Source organism: Ctenopharyngodon idella, chromosome 20, assembly GCF_019924925.1.
Source record: "Ctenopharyngodon idella isolate HZGC_01 chromosome 20, HZGC01, whole genome shotgun sequence".
NCBI classification, from domain to species: Eukaryota; Metazoa; Chordata; class Actinopteri; order Cypriniformes; family Xenocyprididae; genus Ctenopharyngodon; species Ctenopharyngodon idella.
Window position 1 is genome coordinate 30,996,448 of NC_067239.1, and position 27,651 is coordinate 31,024,098.

A 27,651-nucleotide genomic window follows, 5' to 3' on the forward strand; every position below is an offset into this window, starting at 1 on the left:
CACAAAAAAAGTCTTTTTTCCCCTCAGGACTGGACTTTATTACTCTCAACTGCAAATTTATGTCTCACAATTGACATTTTTCTCACAATTGCTAGTTTATCTCTCACAATTCTGACTTTATAACACACAGTTCTGAGAAAAAAGTCAGAATTGTGAGATAAAAAGCTGCAATCATCTTTTAAATTGTTTTATTCTGTGGCGGAAACAAGTTTCCATAATGTAATCTTGATGAGTTTAAAACAGTAAAAATCGCAAGTTTACAATTAGTAAAACATGTTTGTATGTTGCCTGAAGTGCTTTCTTAGATCTTCAATATTTTGCAAATATTGAATATAGAGACAAATTAAAGGATTAGTTCACTTCAGAATTCAATTTTCCTGATAATTTACTCACCTCCATGTCATCCAAGATGTTCATGTCTTTCTTTCTTCAGTTGAAAAGAAATGAAGGTTTTTGAGGAAAACATTCCAGGATTTTTCTCCATATAGTGGACTTCACTGGGGTTCAACGGGTTCAAGGTCCAAATGTCAGTTTCAGTGCAGCTTCAAAGAGCTCTACATGATCCCAGATGAGGAATAAGGGTCTTATCTAAAGAAACCATTGGTCATTTTCTAAAAAAAAATTAAAAATTATATACTTTTTAACCACAAATGCTCGTCTTGCTGATGCGCCACGCATTACGTAATCACATTGGAAAGGTCACAAGTACCGCGAAAAAAAAAAAAGTAAAGGCGGAAGTACCGCGGTAGGGCGAAAAACTCCATCTCATTTTCTCCTCCAACTTTAAAATCATCCGACATCGTTGTTTTACCTTTTTTTGTAAAGGCTGTTTGACTTAGTCTTTGCACCTTCTCTTTGTAGACACTGGATCGGTACTTCTGCCTACGTCACGCGTGACCTTTCCAACGTGATTATGTAATGCGTGGCACATCGCAGAGCAGAGCAAGATGAGCATTTATGGTTAAAAAGTATATAATTTTTCTTTTTTTTTTAGAAAATGAGCGATGGTTTCTCTAGATAAGACTCTTATTCCTCATCTGGGATCATGTAGAGCTCTTTGAAGCTGCACTGAAACTGACATTTAGACCTTCAACCCGTTGAACCCCAGTGAAGTCCACTATATGGAGAAAAATCCTGGAATGTTTTCCTCAAAATCCTTAATTTCTTTTCAACTGAAGAAAGACATAAACATCTTGAATGACATGAGGGTGAGTAAATTATCAGAAAATTTAAATTCTGAAGTGAACTAATCCTTTAATGTAGCAATGACGTGTGATTAATAAAGTTGCACACATTGACATTATGAGCGTTGCCATACAAACATATAATTGTCTGAGAACATGAACACCAGTAAACACCCACAGAATGATCCAGTTTTTATGTAACAAGTTGTTTGCGGTGCAGAACAGATGCTCACCTCAGCGTGGCCATGTTGGGTTGGTTCTGGAGATGCTCTTGCCAGTGATGCTGCATGCAGAAACAGCGCACGCCCTGCACGCAGCAGGAGCCCATGTGAAGCGCAGCGGGAGACACGGCGCTCTGGAAGAGAGCGCAATCCTGCTGGTTCCCATTACAGCAGACGGGCTGCCGCGGCGAGCAGTAAACACAACAGGCTGGCGGCAGGGCGTTGGGCAACAGAACGGCCAACCTCTGAGAATCTGTGGAAGAGGAGCTCGGCGAAGATGGACACGCGCTTCCGTTCGCTTTCAGCCCGCCGTTCTGCCCCGAGTGCGTCAGCTGGGTCTGCTCATCAGGCTGTGTGGACGCCGATACTCCCTGGTCCTCGTCTGGGTTTTCGTTGGCATTTGTGGCAGGGTAAGCTGTCGAGGATCCACCGTTGCTGAGGGGCCGGAGGTCGGTGAAGCCCTCGCTCAGGGCCATGATCCTTCCTGCCCACGGACCACACGCTGATCAGGACTTAATCTGAAAATAAACACACAATCACGGTCACTCATGTACACAAACGGTTTCTGATAACAGCTACACGCATCGATAACTAACTAACTACACCTTTAGATGAGGCTGAAGGGATTGAATGTGTGTGGAAACTAGTGTTATATTTTAGCATTACTGAGTTACTATTGTGGCTTTTATTTTTAATTTTAGAAATTTTGTTGCGTTTGTCATTTTTATTAGTTTTTTTTTTTCTTAAATATGTCTATATAGTTTTTATTCATTTGTTTTTTTATTATTTATTTCATATTTTAGTACATCAAATTAAACTCAATGAAAATGAGAAATTTTTCCTTGGAAACCAGTTGAAATAAAATAAGGTTTTTTTTTATTTAATTTAAGTTAAAATTTATTCTTATTTCAACTAACAAAAATGATTTTTTTATGATTTTAGTTTTTTAGTGACTGAATCAAACCAATAACTCATGAGTTCGAGACTGAATCGTTAAAAATAACTGACTCGTAAGAGTCGTTTGTTCACTAATCTATTTGACAGCCTTGATTCTGAAAGTATTTTGCTTATTTATTTTCTACATTACAGATTAAAAATTCTTAATTAAAAAGTTAACTAAACCAACATACTCCAAGATGAATCACAACTTTAAAGCAAATAAATTGGAAAATGCATTGTTTATGTTAAATCATTTGAATTTAGAAATTTTGTTGTGTTAGTTTTTTGTCTATATAGTTACTCATTTTTATTTTATTTATTTCATATTTTAGCACATCAAATTAAACTAAATGAAAATGAGACATGTTGCCTTGAAATAAAATAAGTTAAAGTTTGTTTGTTTGTTTGCAATTTACTTCATTTTAAATCAAATTTATTTTATTTGAATTAATGAAAATAATTTATGGTTTTAGTTTGTATTTAACTATAATAACCCTGGTGGAAATGTAGGAAATATAAAATTCTGTTTCCACTTAAAAGAAGATTTTGTTGTTATCATCATAATTTCAGTCCCTAATAATTCACATCATTTGATTGATTCAAAGCAAAATGAGTTTGAGACCGAATCACTCATAAGAGTCGTTTGTTCACAAAAGTTTGTTTTGACAGCCTTGATTCTTAAAGTATTTTGCTCGTTTATTTTCTCCATAGAGATTTAAAAAATAAATCTTCATTAAAAAGTTAACCAAACCAACAAACTCCACAACTTTACAAACTCTGATTTAAAGCAAAAAATAAACTGATCATATATATATATATATATATATATATTATTAAATAATTCTTCTGTTAATATGCTTTACACCATTTTTCTAAAAATGGAAAATAAATGAATATATAAATGGAGCTTCTACAGAAGAATTTGTATATCTATAATGTTATTGCTAAAAAATAATTTTCTCTATAAAGAAACTAAATGGGATTCTAGTTCCAGAACACTGTGGTTCAAGAACCGTCATCGTAACAATCTCAGGAAAAATCATTTGGTTGCAGCGTTTTAAAAAAAAAGAACCACTTTGACTGCAAACCGGTTTTTGATTACTAACACTAGGGAAATATCGGGAAGAATGGCTTTGTGAACAAAGCGAATTTCAAAGGCGCTGTCTGATTGAAAAGAACAGGTTCAAACACATTGGACAGACAGCAGAGGAGTCTATGTTTCATGGTATGCTTGAATTTCAGCCCCCATGGCCAGGAAATTGTTGCAGAGGAATGACATGGGCCGATATTAAATGTTACATTGGATGTTTTAAAGTGCAAGCCATGCATATCACAGTAAAATAAGACCCAACCGTATTAACTCAGGTAAACGCACAGTTGTGATACTGGAACTTTGCCCAGACACACACACACCGACGCCATGGTCAGCGCTTTCTGTGAAGTAAATCACCCACGTTCTTACGTGACAGGTGGAGACCTGCAAGACTCCACTGGAAAACGAAGATCGTCTCAAACCACAGGCCAAAACTTTGCTTAAAAAACACCTCACAGAGCATCCAAAATAAGTGGCCAGGATCATGAAAGATCTCATTTGATATAGTGGTGAGCAGGTTTCCCCTCTGACTGTCCTGTGTGTGTGCTGTAAACACAGTGTCCAAAATACCCTCTCACACCAACAAATCCGGTTGTGTTTGCAGTTGAACCGCATCCATTTAAAAAGCAGGCAGATAGAGAGCGCTTTCTGAAAAGGGAAACCCAAGGGAGGGAAAACACATGGAGCACTATGAATGCTCAGTGTAATACTGGATGCCTCACGAGGCCCACAAGGATGACGCACAAGAGGGAGATAACAAACAAAATGTTTAAACAATTATCTGCCCTCAAGGAATAAATATATATTCTGCTGGCCTAGGCACAAAAGGGAGATGGACACATTAAAGCAATGATTATCTCTCAAAATGTGTCGAGACAAATGTAAATTTTTCTAACTATATAATATAGAGTGTCCTCGAAATGTATTTGGACACTTAAAGGCACAATATGTAAATTTTCGCCACTAGAGGTCGCTTATTCAAAACAATAAAGGCGCCATGAATGACCGTGGAATCATGGGAGCGGTCGACTTCACAGCAATTCATCGGGAATAGGTTTCATGGATGAGCTAATGTGTTAAAGTTTATTAACGTTATTGTGGTATGAAGCAAGGCGAAGCCGAGAGCCGTGGGACATTTTACATTGCTTTTTTTATTATGCTTATATGCCGCAGTTGGCCGCTCCTTTCGTTTTGTTGTTTATGTTTACTTAACGATTAAAGTAACGTTTAATGTCAGCCTCCGTCTTCCCTGAACTTTGTTACAGTTTCATTTGATCACTTAAATTCACATTATTTTATTTCATTCTAATAAAACAGCCGCGAGTGGTGAATTACTACACATTCAGGTCAGTTTATCTGACTAATTAAAATGGTGGGGTAACGCAGCGCTGTTTTACTTGGTCAAAACAAGTGTGTTGAAAGTTATATTATAACATTACTTCGTGCGTTTGCTCTGTGGCTGCTATGAGATACTTGTTGCACATTGCAGTAAGCTAGATCGATATTAGAATATCATATTAATAAACAATGAATGGCTTGTGTCGCTAAATGGCATGCAATTCATTTTAAAACATTGTATGATGGAGAAAATGCTATATTAGTGTTACTACAAATAAAGCTATGTTAGCCATGTTAGCATATCTGACAGAATAGTGTTTTGTCATGGTACAAACATGTTACTCGCGGTAAATCAAGAAAACAAGAGATTCAAACAATAGCTATGTTTCCATCCACCAATTTTTATGCACATTTTGGTATATCGCATCAAAAAACGCTGGATGGAAACACCAAGACGCATAAATTCTAAAAACGCGCATAAAAAAACGTATGCGCTCGTTTGAGTCTGATAAATTTTCTACGCGATAAGAAAACATGTGGATAAACTATGATGGAAACACATTTACCGAATAAATTCCTCGATGCGCATCAAAAAAAAAAATCATGTGACTTTGCACGATAGGACGGCATAACCGTACTAACCAGCGGAAACATCTTGTTGCAAAGCAACTGAAATGCTGTTTTAGTCATTCAGAAGTCTGTCGTCAGTGTGGTTCGGTATAATTCTTCCCAGAACTCTCACATGACTGCGTTCCCAAACAGCAGCATCCGCCTCTGAAAGCAAGATAACGCGTTTATTGAGTTTCATCTGCGCGCTCTGAGATGCAAATAATTTATTATATACGAAAATTATTATATACGGTGGCTTCTCCTACGCGATATTTAGCACCAGTTTATCGAATTTGTTCTCTTTGACTCGCTGGATGGAAACGGTGCTTTATTCGCAAACGTTTTTTGCGATATTGCAATTTTGCGCATAAGTTAAATTCGCAACTTTGGATGGAAACACAGCTAATAAGACTAACCGTGTTGAGCTATATAACAAAGATTAGTTTTCTGTCGATGAATGTATCCAAAGAGTTGCTCATGTGTCTAATAAAATACATAACATATTAAACCATCTTCAGTGTTTCCATGGTTAAAGTTAAACTGGAAATCGATGGCATGACGTCATTGACAAGAGATGCAATGACACGGGACGTCACACTGGTTAAAATAGCTGATTTATCTGGATTTAAACAGTGTTGAAAACATTTGGGATAATGCAAGTACACAAGTCAACACAAGCTGTGCTAGTGGTTTTTGGATATTTTAATCCAAAAATCTTACATATTGTGCCTTTAAGTCACACTTATGAATGTGTGAATGCCATTGCATCATGTTTCCATCATGTTTGAAGTCTCACTATCTTTAGTGGATGTATGAAGTCAGTTCTCCTCAAGTTCACACAGGTGTCCGCAGAGGAATCACATTAAATATGTTGTACTAACGTTTCACAAAGTGACACAGAATTTTCTTGATGACTTAAAGTATTGATTTATCAATCCAAATCGTATACGTAAAGTGTATTTGTGCTGTCATTCTTAAAAATAATGGACCAGGTTGGCAACAAAAACTGCACCATGACGACTAACTTTGAATTTGGACAAGAAAGTAATACTGAATACTCAAACACGCACAAGTTGTAATTAATTTTCTTTTTAACGTAATTGACAGGATAAGAGCAGGACAAGCAGTAACCTGAAAAAACACATTCATTCCTTTAATTAAACTAAAAGACAGTGATTCATGGGACATCCCAACAGAACATGAACAGCTAAAAGGAAAAATACTAGATGATAGATAGATAGAAAGAATCGTGTCAACGTGAAACATAACGGTTACATGATAACAAAAAAGACAAACTTCTGGTCACTTACAGAGATTAGGACAGATCCCAGCTTTCCATTCCTTTTAGACTCATTACATAAACCCAAAACTGATTTAAAAGAGCCTTTTAGTGAGACAGGCTAAGATGTAATCATATATTATGTGCAGATATCTTCATCAGGCGCATTATCGTTTCAATATATCATCTGCTCAAGCGCCAACAGTGTCTCTAAACCGCGTTATTTACTTCTGGACTCGACAAACTTTTGCGCCACAAACATCCAAACAAACGCGTCCGAAACTCCGTAAACAAACTTAAACTCTGCTCGAAAAGTACAGTTTCATAAGCGGAGACCGAATAATATTCCTCAATCACAATAAAACGCTGTAATCCTTTCGAAAGGAGCGAGTTAGATCACGCATTTGCTGAGAACAACGGAGCGCGTTCAAACACTCCATCTACGCGACGCAACATACTACAGCGCTTCCATGAAGCCATCCAACCAGGCTGCCTACACCGCAAGCGACGGAATCCCTGACGTCAGCGGTGCGCTGACCAATCAGAGCGCTCTCATTAGAATCAAGGGAGCTGCACTGATTATAATGAAGTATTGTCTAGAAGTGTGATTTCTACAGTAGTTGGATTATTTTTAAATATAGTCTATAGGAAACATGAGTCTGAAAGGTCACAAAGGATGTATGTATATACCTACGATTTCATATTTTACAATATTTCACATTCACATCCCTCCATTTTTGGATGGATGGATGGATGGATGTATAAAAAGATGATGAGAAACAGTCCACAATCCATCCCTACTCCACATGTTCATGCTCAGCTGCAGGACTATGAGGGTCTGAGTAAAGATGCTCCTCTGAAATAACAACAGGCAGCTGAACTTCAAAGGGAAGAGGCTTCCAAAGAGAGGGCACTGTAACTGGATGAAACCATAATCAAAGCGCTCCGGGCGAACCCTGTATCGATCGCCAGCAGTTCATCAAAGCTGACAAGGTCAGCCAACAACACAGCGGGAGAGAAGGGGAAAAAAGGGAAAAGAAAATCACAGAAAGATGAGGGTCACAGAGGAAGGGTGTGTTTTGTCATTGCCTGAGCCTTGGATATACCTTTCTATTCCAAAATGATAACAGTTTATTTTTAAATCAGTTTATATCGGAAGTTAGCTAATACCACCTACTAAGTGGAAAATATAACTTTTTTAAAACAGATATGCACCAATAACAATAAATTTATGTAAGCTTGTAAAATTGCAAGATATAAACTTGCAATTCTGAGAATCAGAATTGCAACTTTATATCTCGCAATTCTCACTTTATAACTTGCAATTCTGACTTTATATCTCGCAATTCTCACTTTATAACTTGCAATTCTGACTTTATATCTCGCAATTCTCACTTTATAACTTGCAATTCTGACTTTATATCTCGCAATTCTCACTTTATAACTTGCAATTCTGACTTTATATCTTGCAATTGCTTATATCTCGCAATTCTGAATTTATCTCTCGCAATTCTGACTTTATATCTCGCAATTCTGACTTTATATCTCGCAATTCTGACTTTATATCTCACAATTCTGACTTTATAACTCACAATTCTGACTTTATATCTCGCAATTCTGACTTTATAGCTCACAATTCTGACTTTATATCTCACAATTCTGACTTTATATCTCGCAATTGTGAATTTGTATCTCGCAATTCTGACTTTATATCTCACAATTGTTTATCTCACAATTCTGACTTTATATCTCGCAATTCTGACTTTATATCTCGCAATTCTGACTTTATATCTCACAATTCTGACTTTATAACTCACAATTCTGACTTTATATCTCGCAATTGTGAATTCGTATCTCGCAATTCTGACTTTATATCTCACAATTGTTTATCTCACAATTCTGACTTTATATCTCGCAATTCTGACTTTATATCTCGCAATTCTGACTTTATATCTCACAATTCTAACTTTATATCTCGCAATTGTGAATTCGTATCTCGCAATTCTGACTTTATATCTCACAATTGTTTATCTCACAATTCTGACTTTATATCTCGCAATTCTGACTTTATATCTCGCAATTCTGACTTTATAACTCACAATTCTGACTTTATATCTCGCAATTCTGACTTTATATCTCACAATTCTGACTTTATAACTCACAATTCTGACTTTATATCTCGCAATTCTGACTTTATATCTCACAATTCTGACTTTATAACTCACAATTCTAACTTTATATCTCGCAATTGTGAATTCGTATCTCGCAATTCTGACTTTATATCTCGCAATTCTGACTTTATATCTCACAATTCTGACTTTATAACTCACAATTCTGACTTTATATCTCGCAATTGTGAATTCGTATCTCGCAATTCTGACTTTATATCTCACAATTGTTTATCTCACAATTCTGACTTTATATCTCGCAATTCTGACTTTATATCTCGCAATTCTGACTTTATATCTCACAATTCTAACTTTATATCTCGCAATTGTGAATTCGTATCTCGCAATTCTGACTTTATATCTCACAATTGTTTATCTCACAATTCTGACTTTATATCTCGCAATTCTGACTTTATATCTCGCAATTCTGACTTTATAACTCACAATTCTGACTTTATATCTCGCAATTCTGACTTTATATCTCACAATTCTGACTTTATAACTCACAATTCTGACTTTATATCTCGCAATTCTGACTTTATATCTCACAATTCTGACTTTATAACTCACAATTCTAACTTTATATCTCGCAATTGTGAATTCGTATCTCGCAATTCTGACTTTATATCTCACAATTGTTTATCTCACAATTCTGACTTTATATCTCACAATTCTGACTTTATAACTCACAATTCTGACTTTATAACTCACAATTCTGACTTTATAGCTCACAATTCTGACTTTATAACTCACAATTCTGACTTTATATCTCGCAATTCTAACTTTATATCTCGCAATTCTGAATTTGTATCTCGCAATTCTGAATTTGTATCTCACAATTCTGACTTTATATCTCGCAATTCTGACTTTATATATCGCAATTGTTTATATCTCGCAATTCTGACTTTATATCTCACAATTCTGACTTTATATCTCGCAATTCTGACTTTATATCTCGTAATTGTTTATATCTCGCAATTCTGACCACGCATATGTGATGCTTCACAATGTCACGACAGAAAGGCTGCATCCGAAATCACATACTCTCTTGAGTAGGTACTTATTTTGAATGAGTAATTCTGATTCTATCATAACAGATCAAAATATTATGTAGTTTGAACCCGGCATAAGGGGTTTGGCTGACAAAAATGTTTGGGAACCCCTGCACTAGTGCATAGGTGCTCATACTCATCCCTAATTTGCAATCCTCAACAAGGATCTGAACCCCAAATCGTCCTATGAATTCTAGAGTGTCTGACTTTTTTCCAAAACTCTAGGGGATCAAATCTCTGTGACGCCTCTCTGAGGAGGACGGACGAGTCCTGGCTGGTTCCTCGGGCCCTCTGAGTCCCACATGTGTTTTACTGGAGAAAGATCAATATACGCCAAGCAAATTATGGAGCAGATCAAAGCAAAACAGTTGGGAACTTTTAAGGACTTAAGTAAATATTTAGATATCTAATAAAAAATGTATAATGACAGTAGCGTTTAATTTACTCAAAGCATTCGGATTAATCGTTGTTTAGCAAACGTTAGTGCATGCAGCTGCAGATGTAAGTCATGCATGCGGCAGGCGCTGGTAAATTCATATGCAGCCTTTTATTCTATGCTACAAAAATGTTGATCCATAAAAGCAGGGAGGGATGGGACTTTGGCTGGAAATGATATATGGGAGTGTGTTCCTGATTTACATTCCTCATACAAGTGTTGCCTAACGGCTCTCAGGTGCGAACGAGAGCAGCAACCCTGTTCAGTATGTGACAAACGATCATTTAGTTTACGTTTAGATGATAGATAGAACGATAGACAGATAGATAGATGATAGAACGACAGATAGAACAATAGATAGATAGATAGATAGATAGAGATAGACAGAATGATAGATAGAACGATAGATAGATAGATCTATCGATTGATTGATTGATTGATTGATAGTTTGATAGATAGAATGATAGAACAATAGATAGAACGATAGATAGATAAACAGATAGATAGAACGATAGATAGATAAACAGATAGATAGATAGATAGATAGATAGATAGATATATCGATTAATTGATTGATTGATTGCTAGAACGATAGATAGAATGATAGAACGATAGATAGATAGAACGAAAGATAGATAGATATAGACAGATAGATAGATGATAGAACGATAGATAGAACAATTGATAGATAGATAGACAGATATAGATAGAACGATAGATAGAACGATAGATCTATCGATCTATTGATTGATTGATTGATAGTTTGATAGATAGAACGATAGAACAATAGATAGATAGACAGATAGATAGAATGATAGATAGATAGAACGATAGATAGATAGATAAACAGATAGACAGATAGACAGAAAGATAGATAGATAGATAGATAGATCTATCGATTGATTGATTGATAGCTAGAATGATAGATAGAATGATAGAACGATAGATAGGTAGAACGATAGATAGAATGATAGAACGATAGATAGATAGAATGATAGAACGATAGATGGATAGATAGATCTATTGATTGATTGATAGTTTGATAGAATGATAGATAGAATGATTGATGGATTGATGGATAGAACGACAGATAGATAGAACGCTAGATAGAATGAACAATAGAACGATAGATAGATAGACAGATAGATAGATAGATAGATCTATCGATTGATTGATTGATTGATTCATTGATGGATGGATATAGATAGAACGATAGATAGAATGATAGAATGATAGAACGATAGATAGATCGATATGATAAAATTTTGATTGGTAGAAAGCAAATGGTGGGAAAATCTCCTGTTTGATCCTAAATCCTGGATCCTGTTGCCCACAAAAGTGTCCAGATAGACAGACAGACTGATAGAGCTGGTAGAAAGATGAGAGATCAGAGAGAGCATCTATTTCAGCATTTGTTCGGCTCTTCCTTTGAGGAACGTCCCAAACGCTGCGCCGGCCATCCAGAGTCAATCTGAGATCTGGCTGCGGCTCAGCAAACAGCAAGCGGCTCTGGAATTCCTCCGGTGGACGAGGGGGGTGAGAGGGACAGAGCGGCCGGAGAAGGGAGTACGTCTGTCAGACACAGTCTTCTGGACTTCCACCCACTTTTTGGAGTGTGGATGTCAAATGTCTCTAGGGGCCTCAGATTCCGAAGCGAGGGAGGTTCAGGGGCCAGAGGAATTCTGACATGATGTCTCAAGGCCAAAATGAAAAGAAACAGCAGTCTGACTGTATTATAGCAGGAAAAAGCAAAAAAAAAAAGTTTAAACATTTAGGCTAAGAATTGATTTTCTTAAAATTAAAATTCAGACAAAAGCGATTCTTTTCCCCCTCAAAAGAATGTTCTGGGTTTCAAAACAAGTTCATTTCTATCAATACCAATTATGAAATAATGTTGTTTTTTTGTTTTTTTTAAATGCTTTTGAAAGAAGTCTCTTCTGCTCACCAAGGCTGCATTTATTTGATCAAAAATACAGTAACAGCAAAATTGTGAAATATTATTACAATTTAAAACAGCTGTTTTCTATGTGAATATATTGTAAACTGTAATTTATTTCTGTGATCAAAGCTGAATTTTCAGCATCATTACTCCAGTCTTCAATGTCACATGATCCTTCAGAAATCATTCTAATATGATGATTTGCTGCTCAAGAAACATTTCTGATTATTATCAATGTTGAAAACAATATTTTTGTGCAAACTGTGATACATTTTTTATTTCTCAGGATTCTTTGATGAATAGAAAGTTCAAAAGAACAGCATTTATTTGAAACAGAACACTATAAATGTCACTTTTGATCAATTTAACACATCCTTGCTGAATAAAAGTATTAATCTTACTGTCCCCAAACCTAAAGTAGTCCCTAAATGCACACATTTGACCAAAAAAATTATACAAAAATACAAGCTTCACATTTCTACACATTAATTTGTCCTTTTAGGGATGACTTGAGCATTACTGTAAATGCATCTAGAATGCATTAACACCAATATCACATGGTTTTATTAAAGTTGATTCCACACAACAGAATTAAATCATAAATCCTTAACTGATGAAAATTTAACACAAACATTTGTGAAAGCCAACCACAAAAAAACTGCAAAAATTATGACTACATTTGTGATAAATGACCACAAAACCCACAAAAAAATCATAAGTGCATAATAAATTTCAGCTGTTGCCATGCGGTTACACCCGCAAACGCGGCAGCCTGGTCTGCGTCTCGTTCCGCTTTCATGCCAACACAAACCAAATCACCTCACCCTGCATGATTTCACTCAGCGGCTCCAGGAAAGACGGACGCTGGGTCTGATTTTAATGAGCAGGCCCGTACTAACGGCACTCTGCTGGGGAAAGACTGCTGGCGTCCTGCCTGTGTCATGTTTCCAATGAGTATCGTGAACCAACACCTGCTGGCCGCATTAAAAATGTGAAAATAACACAACAACACACACACACACACACAGAAAAAAATCTGTTCATATTTCATTACAGATCTCCATCTCACACAAACCCTTCATTGCCTCTGTGGTGAGTTTCATGCATTATGTATTTATTCACCTCCAGATTAGCTGTAAGCTTATCCCATTTTGACCTATATTTTGTGTCAGATCACCGAACCTGCATTTGAATTGTCCCCTAACTGTATGAGGACAACTTTTGCATCAAATATGCCTGTAAAACAATATGTTTTAATGTATTGGTGATACTGTAGTGTTTTGTAATCCTCACTTTCCTGCTCCAAGTCACCTCAAAAAACCTCATAAGTCCTTCTGGGGGAAAAAAAAGATTAAAATGAGATTTATTATTGCATATTTGTTATCTTGAAAACGCTTCCAAGCATGCTGACAATGCAAAAAACAAGCACCAGTGGGCGGCTGGATATTTGTCTCCAGCTGGAACACTGAATTGTTGCAGGATTTACTCTGAAACCATTTTCACAAATAATTAAAGAAATGGAAAGTAACGCATTGAATCAAACATGAAATTTTCAAGCAAAAAGACTCAAATAATAATAATTTAAAAAGTCAAGATCAAGGAAAGTCAGATCTCCAAAACTGTGAACAGAACCTTGTGAAATACTGTCCATGTCTGATGAGTCAAACTGATTTAAACATGTTAAAAGTCAACATGAAATGAAAATCGATTTACTTTCTTAAAGGGAACCCCTTTTCTCAAGATGTAATATAAGTCTCTGGTGTCTCCAGAATGTGTCTGTGAAGTTTCAGCTCAAAATACCCCACAGATCATTTATTATAGCTTGTCAAATTTCCCCCTATTTGGGTGTGAGCAAAACAATAAAAACATTGATAGCCAATCAGAATCAATCTTGCTTTAAAGAGCTCGAGCATTTAAAGCGACAGACACCGAAACTGCAGCGCGTGCTTATAATAAACAGATCGATATAGTGCGTTGGTGTTATAGTTATTGTTAAAAGAAAAGTCACATTATGGAAGTAAAATGGGCTGCAAACATTGTTTCATGCTAAGTCCAGCTAATTAAGGCATTTTCCATTTGATTAGCGTGCACTAAAATGCAACAATTGTCAAGTCTGCAAAACGGTAACATTTTTGTTGAAAACTGCCATCTGAAACCGTAGCATCAGGGTACCAGCAGACAGACCACGAGCAAGCCGAAATGATTAATGTGTGCTTTGACAAACGTGTCCTATAAATACAAACATGTGTGCACTCTTGTCTGCCACACTAATGTTTCTAAGGCGGAGTGTGTGTCATTGTTTCAATATTGAAAATCACACAAGTCTGTTTTTCTGATGTGGTTTGGAGAGTGCTGGGATGTTCCTAGCGTCCTGCCTTCACTTCCTCCTCTATTTAACGACAAATAATGTAAGAAAAGTGATACTGTGGCAGAAAAATATCATGCTCGTACAGTAATAGTGGCTCGGAAATGAGAAATCCGGGTGCATATGTGTGTTTAACCCTGTGTATTTTAAAAGAACATGATCAGGTGTCAGTAGAGGGACAAACGGACATCTGCTCTCATAGCAGTTCACTTGATGCTTATATGCAATACAACAATACTGCATATCACACAAAAGAAAAAAATATTATCTATATACAATCTATATGTCTCTAACAAACCTATATTTGTTATAATGTTATCTCTATGCTTTGTGCGTAGAGCTGCACAATTCTGGATAAATTGAGAATCACGATATTTTTTGTTTTAAACAAAGATCACGATTCTCCCACGATTCTGAATAGACAACTAAACAAAATAATGTAGAATTTACTAGAGGTTCGGACAAAATGTTAATTTCTACAGTCTATTTAAAAATATATAGGTAATATTTAATTAATTTGAAATATTTTTTAAATGGATTGAATGAATGATTCAATGACTCAAATTCTTCATTACTGGATGAATCAGCGTTTTTGAACGAATCTCTTGAATGAATGATTCAATGACAAATACATTTTTAATAGTCACTAAGGCTGCATGATTTATCGCGAAATAATCGCACGCGATTTGGCAAAGGCTGCAATTATTTAATGCGCAGCTTGTCAGAGCTTTACGTTTCTGTGATCAGTAGTAAATGCTTCTCCATCTGAACGCCAGAGGGCGCTCTTGCGCAGAAACTCAAAATATGCCCTGCAGCAGAAGAAGATAACACGCGTCATATCGCTGTAGCTGAATAAACAGAAGATTGAAACGGTTTGATTGATTAAACATGACTAATAAACACACGACTGCCTTATTCTGTGAAAGAAGCCACATCATCTCACAGAAGGATGCTCAGCTGTCGTTATGAAGTGAGTTTGGAGTAAAACATGTTATTAAATGTTGTCTTTTGTTGGATAAGATGTTAATAAATGCCTCTCATGTCTGAAAAGATGTTTGATGCGTGTTGCTTTTTCAATTGTACATTATAAGCGACTCAAACTCGCAGTACTTTCAGATTTGGAGCCATAGTTCACTGACAAGCCGTGCATAAAAAAAAAAGCAATCACAGCCTTTGCGATTTCATAATCGCACTAAGCGATAAGCGATAATCGCGTTCAAGTTCAATGTTATTTTTCGTATCGTGCGATATATCGTGCAGCCCTACTTGTCACCACCTACTGGTGTAACAATGTAATTACAATCTTTATTTGAAGCATCAAGTTACTTTCAAAAGATGATTTACTCGCTACCGTAGACATCAGTGCTTATATCCAAACTATAAACTTTTATCTCAGTACTTCTGTGATAATTTGAATTACTGTAAGACAGAAATAATGATACTATGTGGTTTAAAAAGACTGTTTGTGAAGCCATTTTATGCTTATATATGACAATAGACAGAGCCAAATCGTTGTCATAGGAATAAGATCATGTGTTTGAATCAAGATCGCGATCTTTTAATGATTAATCGTGCAGCTCTAATTGTGCCTAACGTCCATCTAAAATCTGTCTCTCTGTTTGTATGAACAGACGAGGGTCGTTCCAAAACACTCAGCACAAATTTTCACAATAAACGGGGTGTGCGTAGTGCTTTTGGCAGCCAAATATTGATATCCAAGACCCTAAAACCGAGAAACACATACGGTCTTGCCATACTTTGATTTATTAGATGATTATACGAGAGTGTGCGAGAAGATCTCTAAACTGAATTTGCTGTAAAAATGACTAGTTGACTACAACACGTTCTCCACCCAGAACCTGCTGGGGCCTGCGATTAATCCTTCATCCGCTAAATGAGCTCAAAACATATTAACATCAATGACATCAGGAGCAGGTCTGACAGGAGCAAATCTCAGTGGACGTTACACTGTGAGTTTCCCAGGAAGAAAAAAAAATCTGTGAAGTTGAGAAATAGGAAGAATACTGACTTTGTCCGTCTCCTGCATAAACTGATTTTCCAGAAGTCAGCAGCTAAACTTATATCATCCGGCAAACGCTCTGTATGTTCAATGTGGTGTCATAAAAATGTGTAAAGACACTGGCTGCATCTGAAATGCATACTCTCGAGTTAAAAAAGTACGTTCCATATAGTATGAATGTGAGTAATGTAATCCGGTGTGGTGAGAAATCGAGTCCCCTCAGTAATCGGGTCTCCTTTAGGACCCCAAGTGATCCCATTGGTTCAACAGACTTTTAATGGGTAGTATTTTTAGCGCCTGATTGGTTCATATATATAACTGAAGCTATAGGTTGTGAAATCAAGCATTTCTCATTCTTATTGGGTTTTTTTGTTAGCTTATGTACTAGTATAGCATACATCTACTCGATTAGCATCAAGAGATGTTTTTTACATTTTTGACATATTAGACATACAAACGAGTGAATGTGTGCATATTTTTAAATAAAATATAATTTGCAAAGAGTTTAAATGAACTACTTCACAACTTCATGCCATAATTAGACCTAGAACTTCTTTTACCATTTCTTCTTTATTCCCTTAAATCGCTTTTAAATCCTTTAATTATTTAATTACTTTAAATAAAAATACCAACCCCCCCCAATGTTCAAGACATGGTTATGGCCATGGCACAATTATTAGGCTACTTTTAAGGCAGCATCAATGCCGCATTAAATTAAACAGAAGTATCAGTAAAGACATTTATAATGTTACAAAATATTCTATTTCAAATAAATGCTGTTCGTTTAAACATTCTATTCATCAAAGAATCCTAAAAAAAAAAAAAAAAAATGTGTCACGGTTTCTGCAAAGATATTAATCTGTTTTCAACATTAATAATAATCATAAATAATCATAAATCTTGAGCAGCAAATCATCATATTAGAATGATTTCTGAAGGATCATGTGACACTGAAGACTGGAGTAATGATGCTGAAAATTCAGATTTGATCACAGAAATAAATTACATTTTAATATATATTCACATAGAAAACAGATATTTCAAATTGTAATAATATTTCACAATTTTTACGGTATTTTAGATCAAATAAATGCAGCTTTGGTGAGCAGAAGAGACTTTCAAAAACATTACAAAAATCTTACCAACCCTAAACTTTTGAACAATAGTGTGTAAAAAAACCTTTTCGCATCTACAGAAAGCTGGAATGGGAATATTATCAGCCAAACGTTCGGTTCCTCGTTCACAAACCATCGTGCTGCACCTGTGAACTCACTGAGATTCAATAAATCACCCTGTTGATCCAAATGAAATGCTTTTCACATTTTAAAAACCTCCTGTTTCTGTAAGATGACCATTCTTTTGATGCACAATTGTATATATGTACAGAACAAGCAATTAATGTGGCATAAAATGGGTGGACAACATGGTAAGAGACATTGTCAAAACAGAACTAGAGCCATAAAAATGGTACCAGTGTGTCAGACAATCAAACCAGTGTGAACGTCTGAGACGGGAGGGAGAATATTTTGTGGCATATAATGGGCTTTAAGTAGTTTTCCAAACAGCTCTGAGCGAATATCCACCTCAAGGATTTATAGGAGGAACCCTAACACACTTTTTCAATAAAGAAAAAAAATCTACCGCCATAATGCCAATGGCTATTAGAGCAAATCCAGCCCAGAGGAAACCTCAATAATTACTCTTAGTACTTGTTTTTTTTTTTTTCCACCCCATTCTGAAGAGCTTAGAGGTCTTGAAGAATGAAACACACTTAGCGATCCATTTTTCCCAGTCCGTCATTGTTGTGAGGCTGCTAAATATTTGCTCTTCCCAGCTTAGGATGTTAGGATGAGAAGACCCTCTTTGTAGCGAGAGGTCAGAGGCCTCCGATCTCCTTCCTGGGACCAAACCGGAGATCTCGGCATCTTCAACCATCACTTACACTCTTTCATTTAGTGGAAAGCTTTGACTCCTTTCAGTAAGAGACTCTTTGAAAGCAGCTTGCGCAAACCACCATCGATCAAGACTGTGAGGGATTCGGTGGATAGAAACAAAACAGAACGCCCTTCGCTCAATGCAAAGCACACAAAAAACACTCAAAGTCTCCATGTTACAAAATATTTTGATTTCAAATAAATGCTGTTCGTTTAAACTTTCTATTTTTCAAAGAATCCTGAAAAAATAAAATGTATCACAGTTTCCACAAAATATGAAGCTGTTTTTAACACTGATAATAATCAAATGTTTCTTGAGCAGCAAATCATCATATCAGAATGATTTCTGAAGGATCATGTGACACTGAAGACTGGAGTAATGATGCTGAAAATTCAGCTTTGATCACAGGAATAAATTACATTTTACAATATATTCACATAGAAAACAGTTATTTTTAATTGTAATAATATTTCACATTTTTTACTGCATTTTGGATCAAATGAATGCGGCCTTGGTGAGCAGAAGAGACTTTCCAAAACTTTAAAAAATCTTAGTGACCCCAAATTTTTTAACAGTGGTATACATGCTTAGTATAAATTAAAACAAAGCAAATGGGTTGTTTTAACCCAGGGAATGGGTTGTTTAACCCAGCGAATTAACCCAGGGAATGGGTTGTTTTAACCCATCAAATAGGTTGTTTTACCTAGCAAAAAGGTTGTTTAACCCAGCGAATTAACCCAGGGAATGGGTTGTTTTAACCCATCAAATAGGTTGTTTTAACCTAGCGAATGGGTTGTTTTAACCCAGCAAATAGGTTGTTTTAACCCAGGGAATGGGTTGTTTTAACCCAGCAAATAGGTTGGTTTAACCCAGGGAATGGGTTGTTTTAACCCAGTGGTTGGGTTTAATGTTTGCCCAACCTGCTGGGTAGTTTTATTTAACTATTGTTTAAAAATTACTGTATTGCTCACTTAAAATGAACCCAAAATATGTTGGAAATGAACATTTAGTAATATGTTTAATGAATAACAATTAAACAAACATTCATTAAATGTTCATCTTTTGATTATTACTGTTGCCTCTAGTAATTATGTGTCTGATTTTTAATTTCCAACATATTTTGGGTTCATTTTAAGCCAGTCATACAGTAAATTTTAAACAATAGTTGAGTTAAATAAAACTGCCCAGCACGTTGGGAAAACATTTAACCCAAATGCTGGGTTAAAACAACCCAATCGCTAGGTTTGTCCATTTTTCAACCGAACTTGGGTTGTTTTTAACCCAGCATTTTTTAGAGTGTAGCTATACACTTTAAGCCACTCGAGTTATTATTGGCCTAAACAACAAACACTGAAAGCTGAGCATCATGGGATCTGTATTGGACTTCAACCCTGTCATTAAGACAGTAATCAGGAGTTTTATCTGACGCCAGGGCAATCGTGAAGTTTAACAACGGCAGATGATCAAAGGACGTCCTCGTGCAGAAACACTGGCTCGCCAGAAAGTTGCTGTTTGTAATCTACGACTGCACCATCAACACAGCTGTTTGGTTGCCTCGCAGCAAAACTCTGACACTGGGAGACGAGGTTTCCTCCATGACGAATCACCTCGTCTCGTCTTCGGTCTGCGGGTCCAATTAAATACAGTTCTGCAGCTGTGCGAGTCTCACCTTTTAATAATTAATGAAACAGACCCGTGACTGCAGACAATGACATCAACACGAGGTTTTCGACAAGAAAACTGTCTCACGAAAACACTTCAAACAAAAATCAAAAGGAATGACTGTGCAAAACAAAGCCTGGATTTTAGAAGCATTGTGACACTTACTGTCATCTGTAGAGCTGCTTTATTAGGGCCCTATTGTTTTCCTTAGGTACATTTATTTATTTTTTTTATTTTTTTTTCAAACTTTCGGCACTTTTGGGTTTCTTAACATGCTCAAAAACTCTTAAAACTTTGCACACACATTGGAATCTTTGGCCATCAGGGCCGGACATGGGGGATCTCTGTGGCACACCCTTTTATATGGTTGTATTTGAGGGGCTCTGTAGCGCATCCCTTTTCACCTACAGTAACCTACAGTAAGAGCTCCTCGAGCCGAACAACTTTCGTCTAAGTCATACGCCAGCCCAACAGGAAGTGGGCTATTTAGGGTTGTTTGAAAAACGTATGCTCTGGAATTTGATATACTCCTCCTAGGGGAATCATCTGATCACCACCAAACTCGGTCAACATGAAGACAAGACATTGGGGATGCTGAATTGCAGACTTTATATATTGGATATCTCAAACAGTTTGGCCATGGTGAGGCAATGCATTTATGGTGAAAAAAAAGGGAAACAGGAAGTGTGTTATAACTTCTGCAAACATTGACTGATTTTGATGAAACTCCAGCTGTGTGTTCGTTGTACGAGGCCGATCACATGGATGTGACTATTGTTATTCAAAGTCATAGTGCCACCAACTGGCAACAGGAAGTGTGTCACTTTCAAAATGCTTTGAAATCGCCCTCTTATTTTTACCCGATTCGCTTCAAACTTTGTCAGAATAATGTCAAGACATGGCAGATGTAGACATGTGAAAGGATTCTTGATATCTTAAATACTGTTGCCATGGCAACATGTCAAACTTTAATAATATTCTTGGTTGTTTTTGAGGCTCAAATTGCATGAAACTCAACACACACCTCAAAGCTGTCGGCCAGTAGTCATGGGCAAAGCCTTAGAAATGGACGGGGAGGAGGGGCTCTATAGCGCCACCTTCTGACAAAAATAGGGGGGTTTGTCTTACTTACAGTCACCAAACTCTGTACATATATTGTTCTCATCAAGCTGCACAACTTTCTAATTTACAGTCATTAGCTCCGACCAACAGGAAGTCAGATATTTTGGTTTGAATGTGGATTTTTTGAATAATCAGGCTCTGAGTTTTTAAGAACTCCTCATAGGAGATTCACGCTATTGCCACCAAACTCGGTCAACATGAAACAAAAACACTGAAGATGCTAAATTGCGAACAATTGTAGGATATCTCGAACAGTGTTGCCATGGTGAGGGATTAAATTAAGGACAAAAAAAGGGAAACAGGAAGTGTCTCATATCTTGTAAAATCATTATTTGATTTAAATTAAATTAAGATTGTATGTTGCTCACAAGGCACAGGTTTCCTTAAGCCACTGGGGTGGTGCTGGTGCCAGGGCTTGGGCCCATCATCACTGCTTGCAGCTATATTCGATGAAATTGTATTTGTTTCATAATTGAAGAACTTTGCAACATTAACACTGTTATTCTCCTGTTTATCAATGTGAAGCTGCTTTGAATCTGTATTGTATACAGTGCTACACTGTAAAAAACAAAAAACAAATATTGGAGTATGTTATACAAGAACATACTATTTCAGTCTTTCTATTTCAAAATTTTTCATTTTAAAAGGGCTGTATGTAGAATTCAGAAACGTGTGTTATTAGCGACACCGGTGGCCATTAAATGATTTTACTTAATCAAAATAATGATTTTACAGCAGCTCTGAAATTCACCGGCATCATGACGACAGATGAGGTAATTAAAATTACACTGTTATGATAGTTTGATTATTAAGTATATTTGAGACTATCGACTGTATAGATATGGCTGTGTGAGACATGACACACTGAAGTTACATTACAGAATAGCTTTTTCGGCATTATCCTGAACATTATAAGCATTCATTGTATGTCACTGAAGGTCGAGAGGCTCTCGGCAGTGCGTAAACGTCACATTCTTTTGATTTTCCTGGCAAAAACATCCCGAGTCCTTCACATAAAAGACAACCTAGGAAGTCAGGGAAGGTCTTGTTTTTAAGTTTCGTTACAAGCTGTTCACACATTGGCAATAAAAAAGCAAATAATACATGAAAATTCTTACATAAAGCCCCTTTAATTCAATGTGTTACTTGCCGTCATTTCTTTGAAATTATTTGTGAAATTTACTAGCAATTTCTGAGTGAAAATTGTTTCAAAGAGTATATAAAGGTGAATTGACTTGATATTAGTTTATTGACATTTAAAAACATTTTTAATTAATTACCATTATTCTCAAAGGTGGTTCTCATTAGATTCTCATTACAGCATTAAAATGCTTTATTTTTTTTACTTAAATCGGAATAAAATAAAACAAATAGTACCATGATGTATAATTTGCAATTTAAATAATATCTTTACAGTGTTACAAGAATGAGATGTTTTTGCATTACGATAAAATATAGGATTAATTTTTGTTATTTTTTGTGGAAACCAATAAATTTTCCTCCCAGGATTCTTTGATCAATAGAAAGTTCAAAAGAACAGCATTTATTTGAAATCTTTACTGTTACTTTTGATCAATTTAATGCATCTTTGTTGAATAAAAGTATTAATTTCTTTAAAAATAATCTTACTGACCCCAAACTTTTGAACGGTGGTGTATATTTCAATATATATGTACTGTATTTGTTCTGAGTTCTTCTATAGTCTGCTGCGAACAGGCTTGAAGTTTCACACGCACAGTGGTAAACTTCAGTTAACAGCACTTTTCTGAAAAAACAATTTTGCGAATGAAGTCTTTACTAATACAGGCCTCTTGTTGGGAGCAAAAATGAGCTTAATTGGGAGAAAAAGGGGGGAAAAGTGTTACACACCTCCCAGGGTTTTCAAATGCCACTTCAAGACTCTTGCATTATAATGGCAGCTCCTGCAAGGGCCGCGCGGCCCTCAGAGAAGCGGGGTCAGGACCCCTCTGCCCTCTCCTGAGCCGTTAATAAGGCTTCAAAGGGTCAAAGTGAAGATTTCAGAAACTGACCGGACACTTGAAAGTCTCCTAAAAACATGGTGACATGAAATTTCCCACAAGCCAACTGATAAATGCACAAACATCATGTCTAAAATCTAAAAAAAAAGTTCTTCACATGCGTAAAAATATGAAAAGAGAATAATTTAGAAGTTTACAGACAAATATGTTCAAAAAGTGAAATATAAGGGTCTGTTTAAACTGCACCGTTTTCAACTAAAAACGGAAAGGTTTTTATGCGTTTTGGCCGTTCATTTACACGACAACGGCGTTTTGGGGGCCCTGAAAATGCAAACTTTTACAATCGGATTTCAAAGTGCAAGTTTTTGAAAACAATACCATTATCGTCTCTGTGTAAACAACAAAAACGCAAATTTGTAAAAAGTAGTGATGTCATGCGCATGCGTTATGTGTTCAGTCTATAGGCGTGTAGTGTTTCTTTACAAAGTGACATCGCCATCTACTGGCCTCGCAGCAGAATACAGCGTTTATAGTTGTTTTCGCGGATCCGTGTGAACGGGGATCATTTTGACAACGTTGTCGTCTGTACGCAAAAAAACGCAAAGGAGAAACTTTTTCATTTTTAGTATATCGTTGTTGTGTAAACTTGCCCTCAAGCTGAAAAATCATCGTAACTTTGATTTTTAAGTAATGCAACACCTATTCTCAACAACACACACTGTGAAAAATGAGTTGAAAATCAAATAAAGATTATTGGAGTTTTATAAGAAAATATTATTTCAGTCTTTCTAAATTTCACATTTAATTCAATGTGTTACTTGCTGCTTATATTTTAATGTCTCTTCTGCTCACCAAGGCTGCATTTATTTGATCAAAAATACAGTAAAAAAGTGAAATATTTTTACAATTTAAAATAACTGTTTTCTACGTGAATATATAGTAAAATGTAATTTATTTCTGTGATCAAAGCTGAATTTTCAGCATCATTACTCCAGTCTTCAGTGTCACATGATCCTTCAGAAATCATTCTGATATGATGATTTGCTGCTCAAGAAACATTTAAGATTATTATCAATGTTGAAAACAGTTGTGCTGCTTCATATTTGTGTGAAAACCGTGATATATTTTATTTTTCAGGATTCTTTGATGAATAGAAACTTTGTTTATTATCTGCGAAAATTACTAGCACCTTCTGAGCGAAAACTGTTTCAAAGTAAATCCTACACCACATTATTTTCAGAGGTAGCACAAACAGTAATGCTTGACTTAGCAACTAAAACTAACTACATTCATAAGTCAATTCTTGTCATCCATCCAAACTACAAGACTACATTAATGCATTTTTTTCCTAGGTACCTTATTTCCTTCTTTACAACTGCATCCAAGATTCATTTGCAGATGTTTACGGCATGAAGCATGTGGTCTACATTACAGAGGCAAGTCACATCATTAGCATTTGACAGGGGGGAAAAAAACATTAAAATAAATATGACTAAACTAACAGAATTTCCATAATAATCATGACCCATAATCATATTCACAGACTTTATGTCGCATTTCTTATGTTTGTATTCATAGATATTAAACACCAGCTGTTAAATCTCAAAGTGGATCTTAGCTAACAAGCTTAACTTCCTCGAAGACAAAAGCAGAGAAACCATTTAACTTGTTTCTTTTTATGTTAAATATGATCTGGCAGTCTAAATCACATATATCCCGCTAAGAAAATATTTCAAACTCGCGTCCCCCGCAGTCAGGCCAATTACTGCAATGAAGTCTGACGCGCTGATCGTCAGCAGACGTTTGTGGAGAAGCCACATGTGTTTAGAGGATGAAAACTCATGAAAATCAAATACCTGGAAGATTCTGTTTTGACTATAGGCTGATGCAGTTAATATGTAGCTTAATATATAGATTCTTATTTTAAAAATCACAGTAAAATTGTGAACTATTTTTATAATACATTTTTTTATTTTTTTATGTGAATATATTTTAAAGTATAATTTATTTCTATGATCAAATTACTCCAGTCTTCAGTGTCACATGATCCTTCAGAAATCATTCTAATATGATGATTTGCTGCTCAAGAAACATTTCTGGTTATTTTTCAGAATTCTTTGATGAATAGAAAGTTCTAAAAGAACAGCATTTTTTGAAATAGAAATCTTTTGTAACATTATAAATGTCTTTACTGTCACTTTTGAGCAATTTAATGCATCCTTGCTGAATAAAAGTATTAATTTTCTTCAAAAAAATCATACTGACCCCAAACATGTGAACAGTAGTGTGTATTTCAATATTTTTCAGCCTTTGGAAAACATAAATCTAGATACATATGTATTTGTTCTGATATAGATTAAACAAGTGATTTGTTGCCAAGTATACATTCAAAATGTTTAATGCAAAATACAGTAAAATAAATGTTTTCTACACTGTTTTTCACTAAATAGACAAGAAAAAAATTATATTTAAAATTATATTTTCATTTACATGCACCAGTATAACGAATCATAGCAATAAACCACAATAATTATCTACATTTATACTACAGGGATGTTGAATGCTTGAATCTGATTGGTTGACGAATGTTCTAAGGTGTGCAATTATTTTGCACGGCGAAAGTAGGCAGGTCTTGACCACATTACAGTTTCATATCACTTCGCCAAATGATTTAAGTTATTTCAAAGGTCCTTTCAGCCAAAAACAGCAAAAGAACCAAAACCCACAATGACACTGACCAAGCAAATAAATATAGTAAGCAATAGAATAAATAAATACGTTTTATTATCCCGGACGAGCCCCCATTTGTCACGGCCGGCTCGCAAGCTCAAAAAAGCACATCCTCTCTTTCTCCCACTCAAACACACACACACAGTACGGACACACACCGTACATAAACGTGTTGTCAGCGCTGCTCTGATGAATTAATCAGTAAAATAGTTTTGCAACTTAAAAGCTACATGACATTTCTCACTAGCGAGGAAATAACAACGCTGTTCTTGAAGCAGATAAACTTACAGTTTCGATATTAGTCGAGACGCTGCTGCCTGAACACTGTTGAGAGACACACAGACTCAGGCAATTCACACACGCTTAATCTCTCTCTCTCAAATAACTGCATTAATAACTGCATTAGTCTGCTATCAATGGCTCAAGCCTCCATCACTAGCTCTAAAATGACGTTTTGGAATTAGCAACGGAGGCGTGGGATGAGGTGCGTAAGAAATTAGTCCTACACACAAGAGTGTTTTAATGAAAAAAGCCTGACAAATGTCTTGAAACTCAATGTCTTGAGATGTGGTCACCGTAGTAGAAGCAGAATAATTTACTCTGATCTGTTGAATTATTAGAAAATAATGCAAACTCCTGCATTACCACCTCTGGTGTGCATTATTTTCTAATAATTCAAAGACCCATCATCAATTTTTCCATACATATATTTACTAAAACAATTCAATGTAGGGAAAATGGGGGAATTCTGTGAATATGTTTGAGTGATGACGCAAATGAATCAAAGAATCAGTTTTGCACTGAACTGATTCACAAAATGAATCGTAGTCTAACAGCATTTTTGATACTGAAGTGAGCAAAAATGAGTGACACTATTAACACATCTCTATCTTCAGGAAACTTAATGGCCAATAAAAAAACACTGTAAAATAGTTATGGTTTCCACAATATTATTATCTCACCCAGCCTACAGCAAAACGCCTGTGATTGATGTCTGCATTTCTCCCATTCCTAAGAGAATCCGTCTCTCTGGATTGACAGGAACGTTTGCCTAGTAAACAGAGACATTCCACTGACACAGAGCTCTGTGAAACTTCCTCTTACACACACACACACACACACACACACACACACACACCCACACCTTGTCAGCTCAAAACCACATTACTATTTTGTTGTCCAGGCAGCAAAAACGAAGACAAGGGGAAAGAGTGTGAAATAATAATCCAAAATGTTTCTTGAGCAGCAAATCAGCATTAGAATGATTTCTGAAGGATCATGTGACACTAAAGAATGGAGGCACATGAGAAAAGACACTATTGTGTTTCTGTAAACATCATGCATCACATGTAGAACACAGCTGCCAGCTACAGATGACAATAACGATGAGGAAAAGGGGAAAAAAAATGAAAGTGGAAAAGTCGGAACACCTGGATGTTGGTGAACAAACAGGCTTTATTCACATCGGAGTGGATTCACTTCATAAATTCCCTTCATTAGGAACACTTGCTCGGATAATTGGCTTTTTAGGGGGAAGTGAAAGAGGAAGTGGTTTGGAGATTCAAACAAATGTCTCAAAC

At 36.0% G+C, this 27,651-nt stretch overlaps 1 protein-coding gene across 2 annotated transcripts in view; it reads right to left on the minus strand.

Moving 5' to 3' along the window:
• disp1 (dispatched homolog 1 (Drosophila)) overlaps positions 1–27,651 on the minus strand; it is a 63,694-nt gene that overhangs the window by 23,805 nt on the left and 12,238 nt on the right. The window contains exons 1-2 of one of the 2 annotated variants that reach the window (XM_051874024.1): positions 6,695–7,167; positions 1,418–1,923 (exon numbers count right to left, since the gene is read on the minus strand). In XM_051874024.1, the coding sequence (XP_051729984.1) occupies positions 1,418–1,881 (464 nt within the window). In that variant the 5' untranslated portion in view covers positions 1,882–1,923; positions 6,695–7,167. Of the gene's footprint in view, positions 1–1,417; positions 1,924–6,694; positions 7,168–27,651 lie in introns of those variants that run through there. The other variant, XM_051874023.1, reaches the window with a different exon arrangement.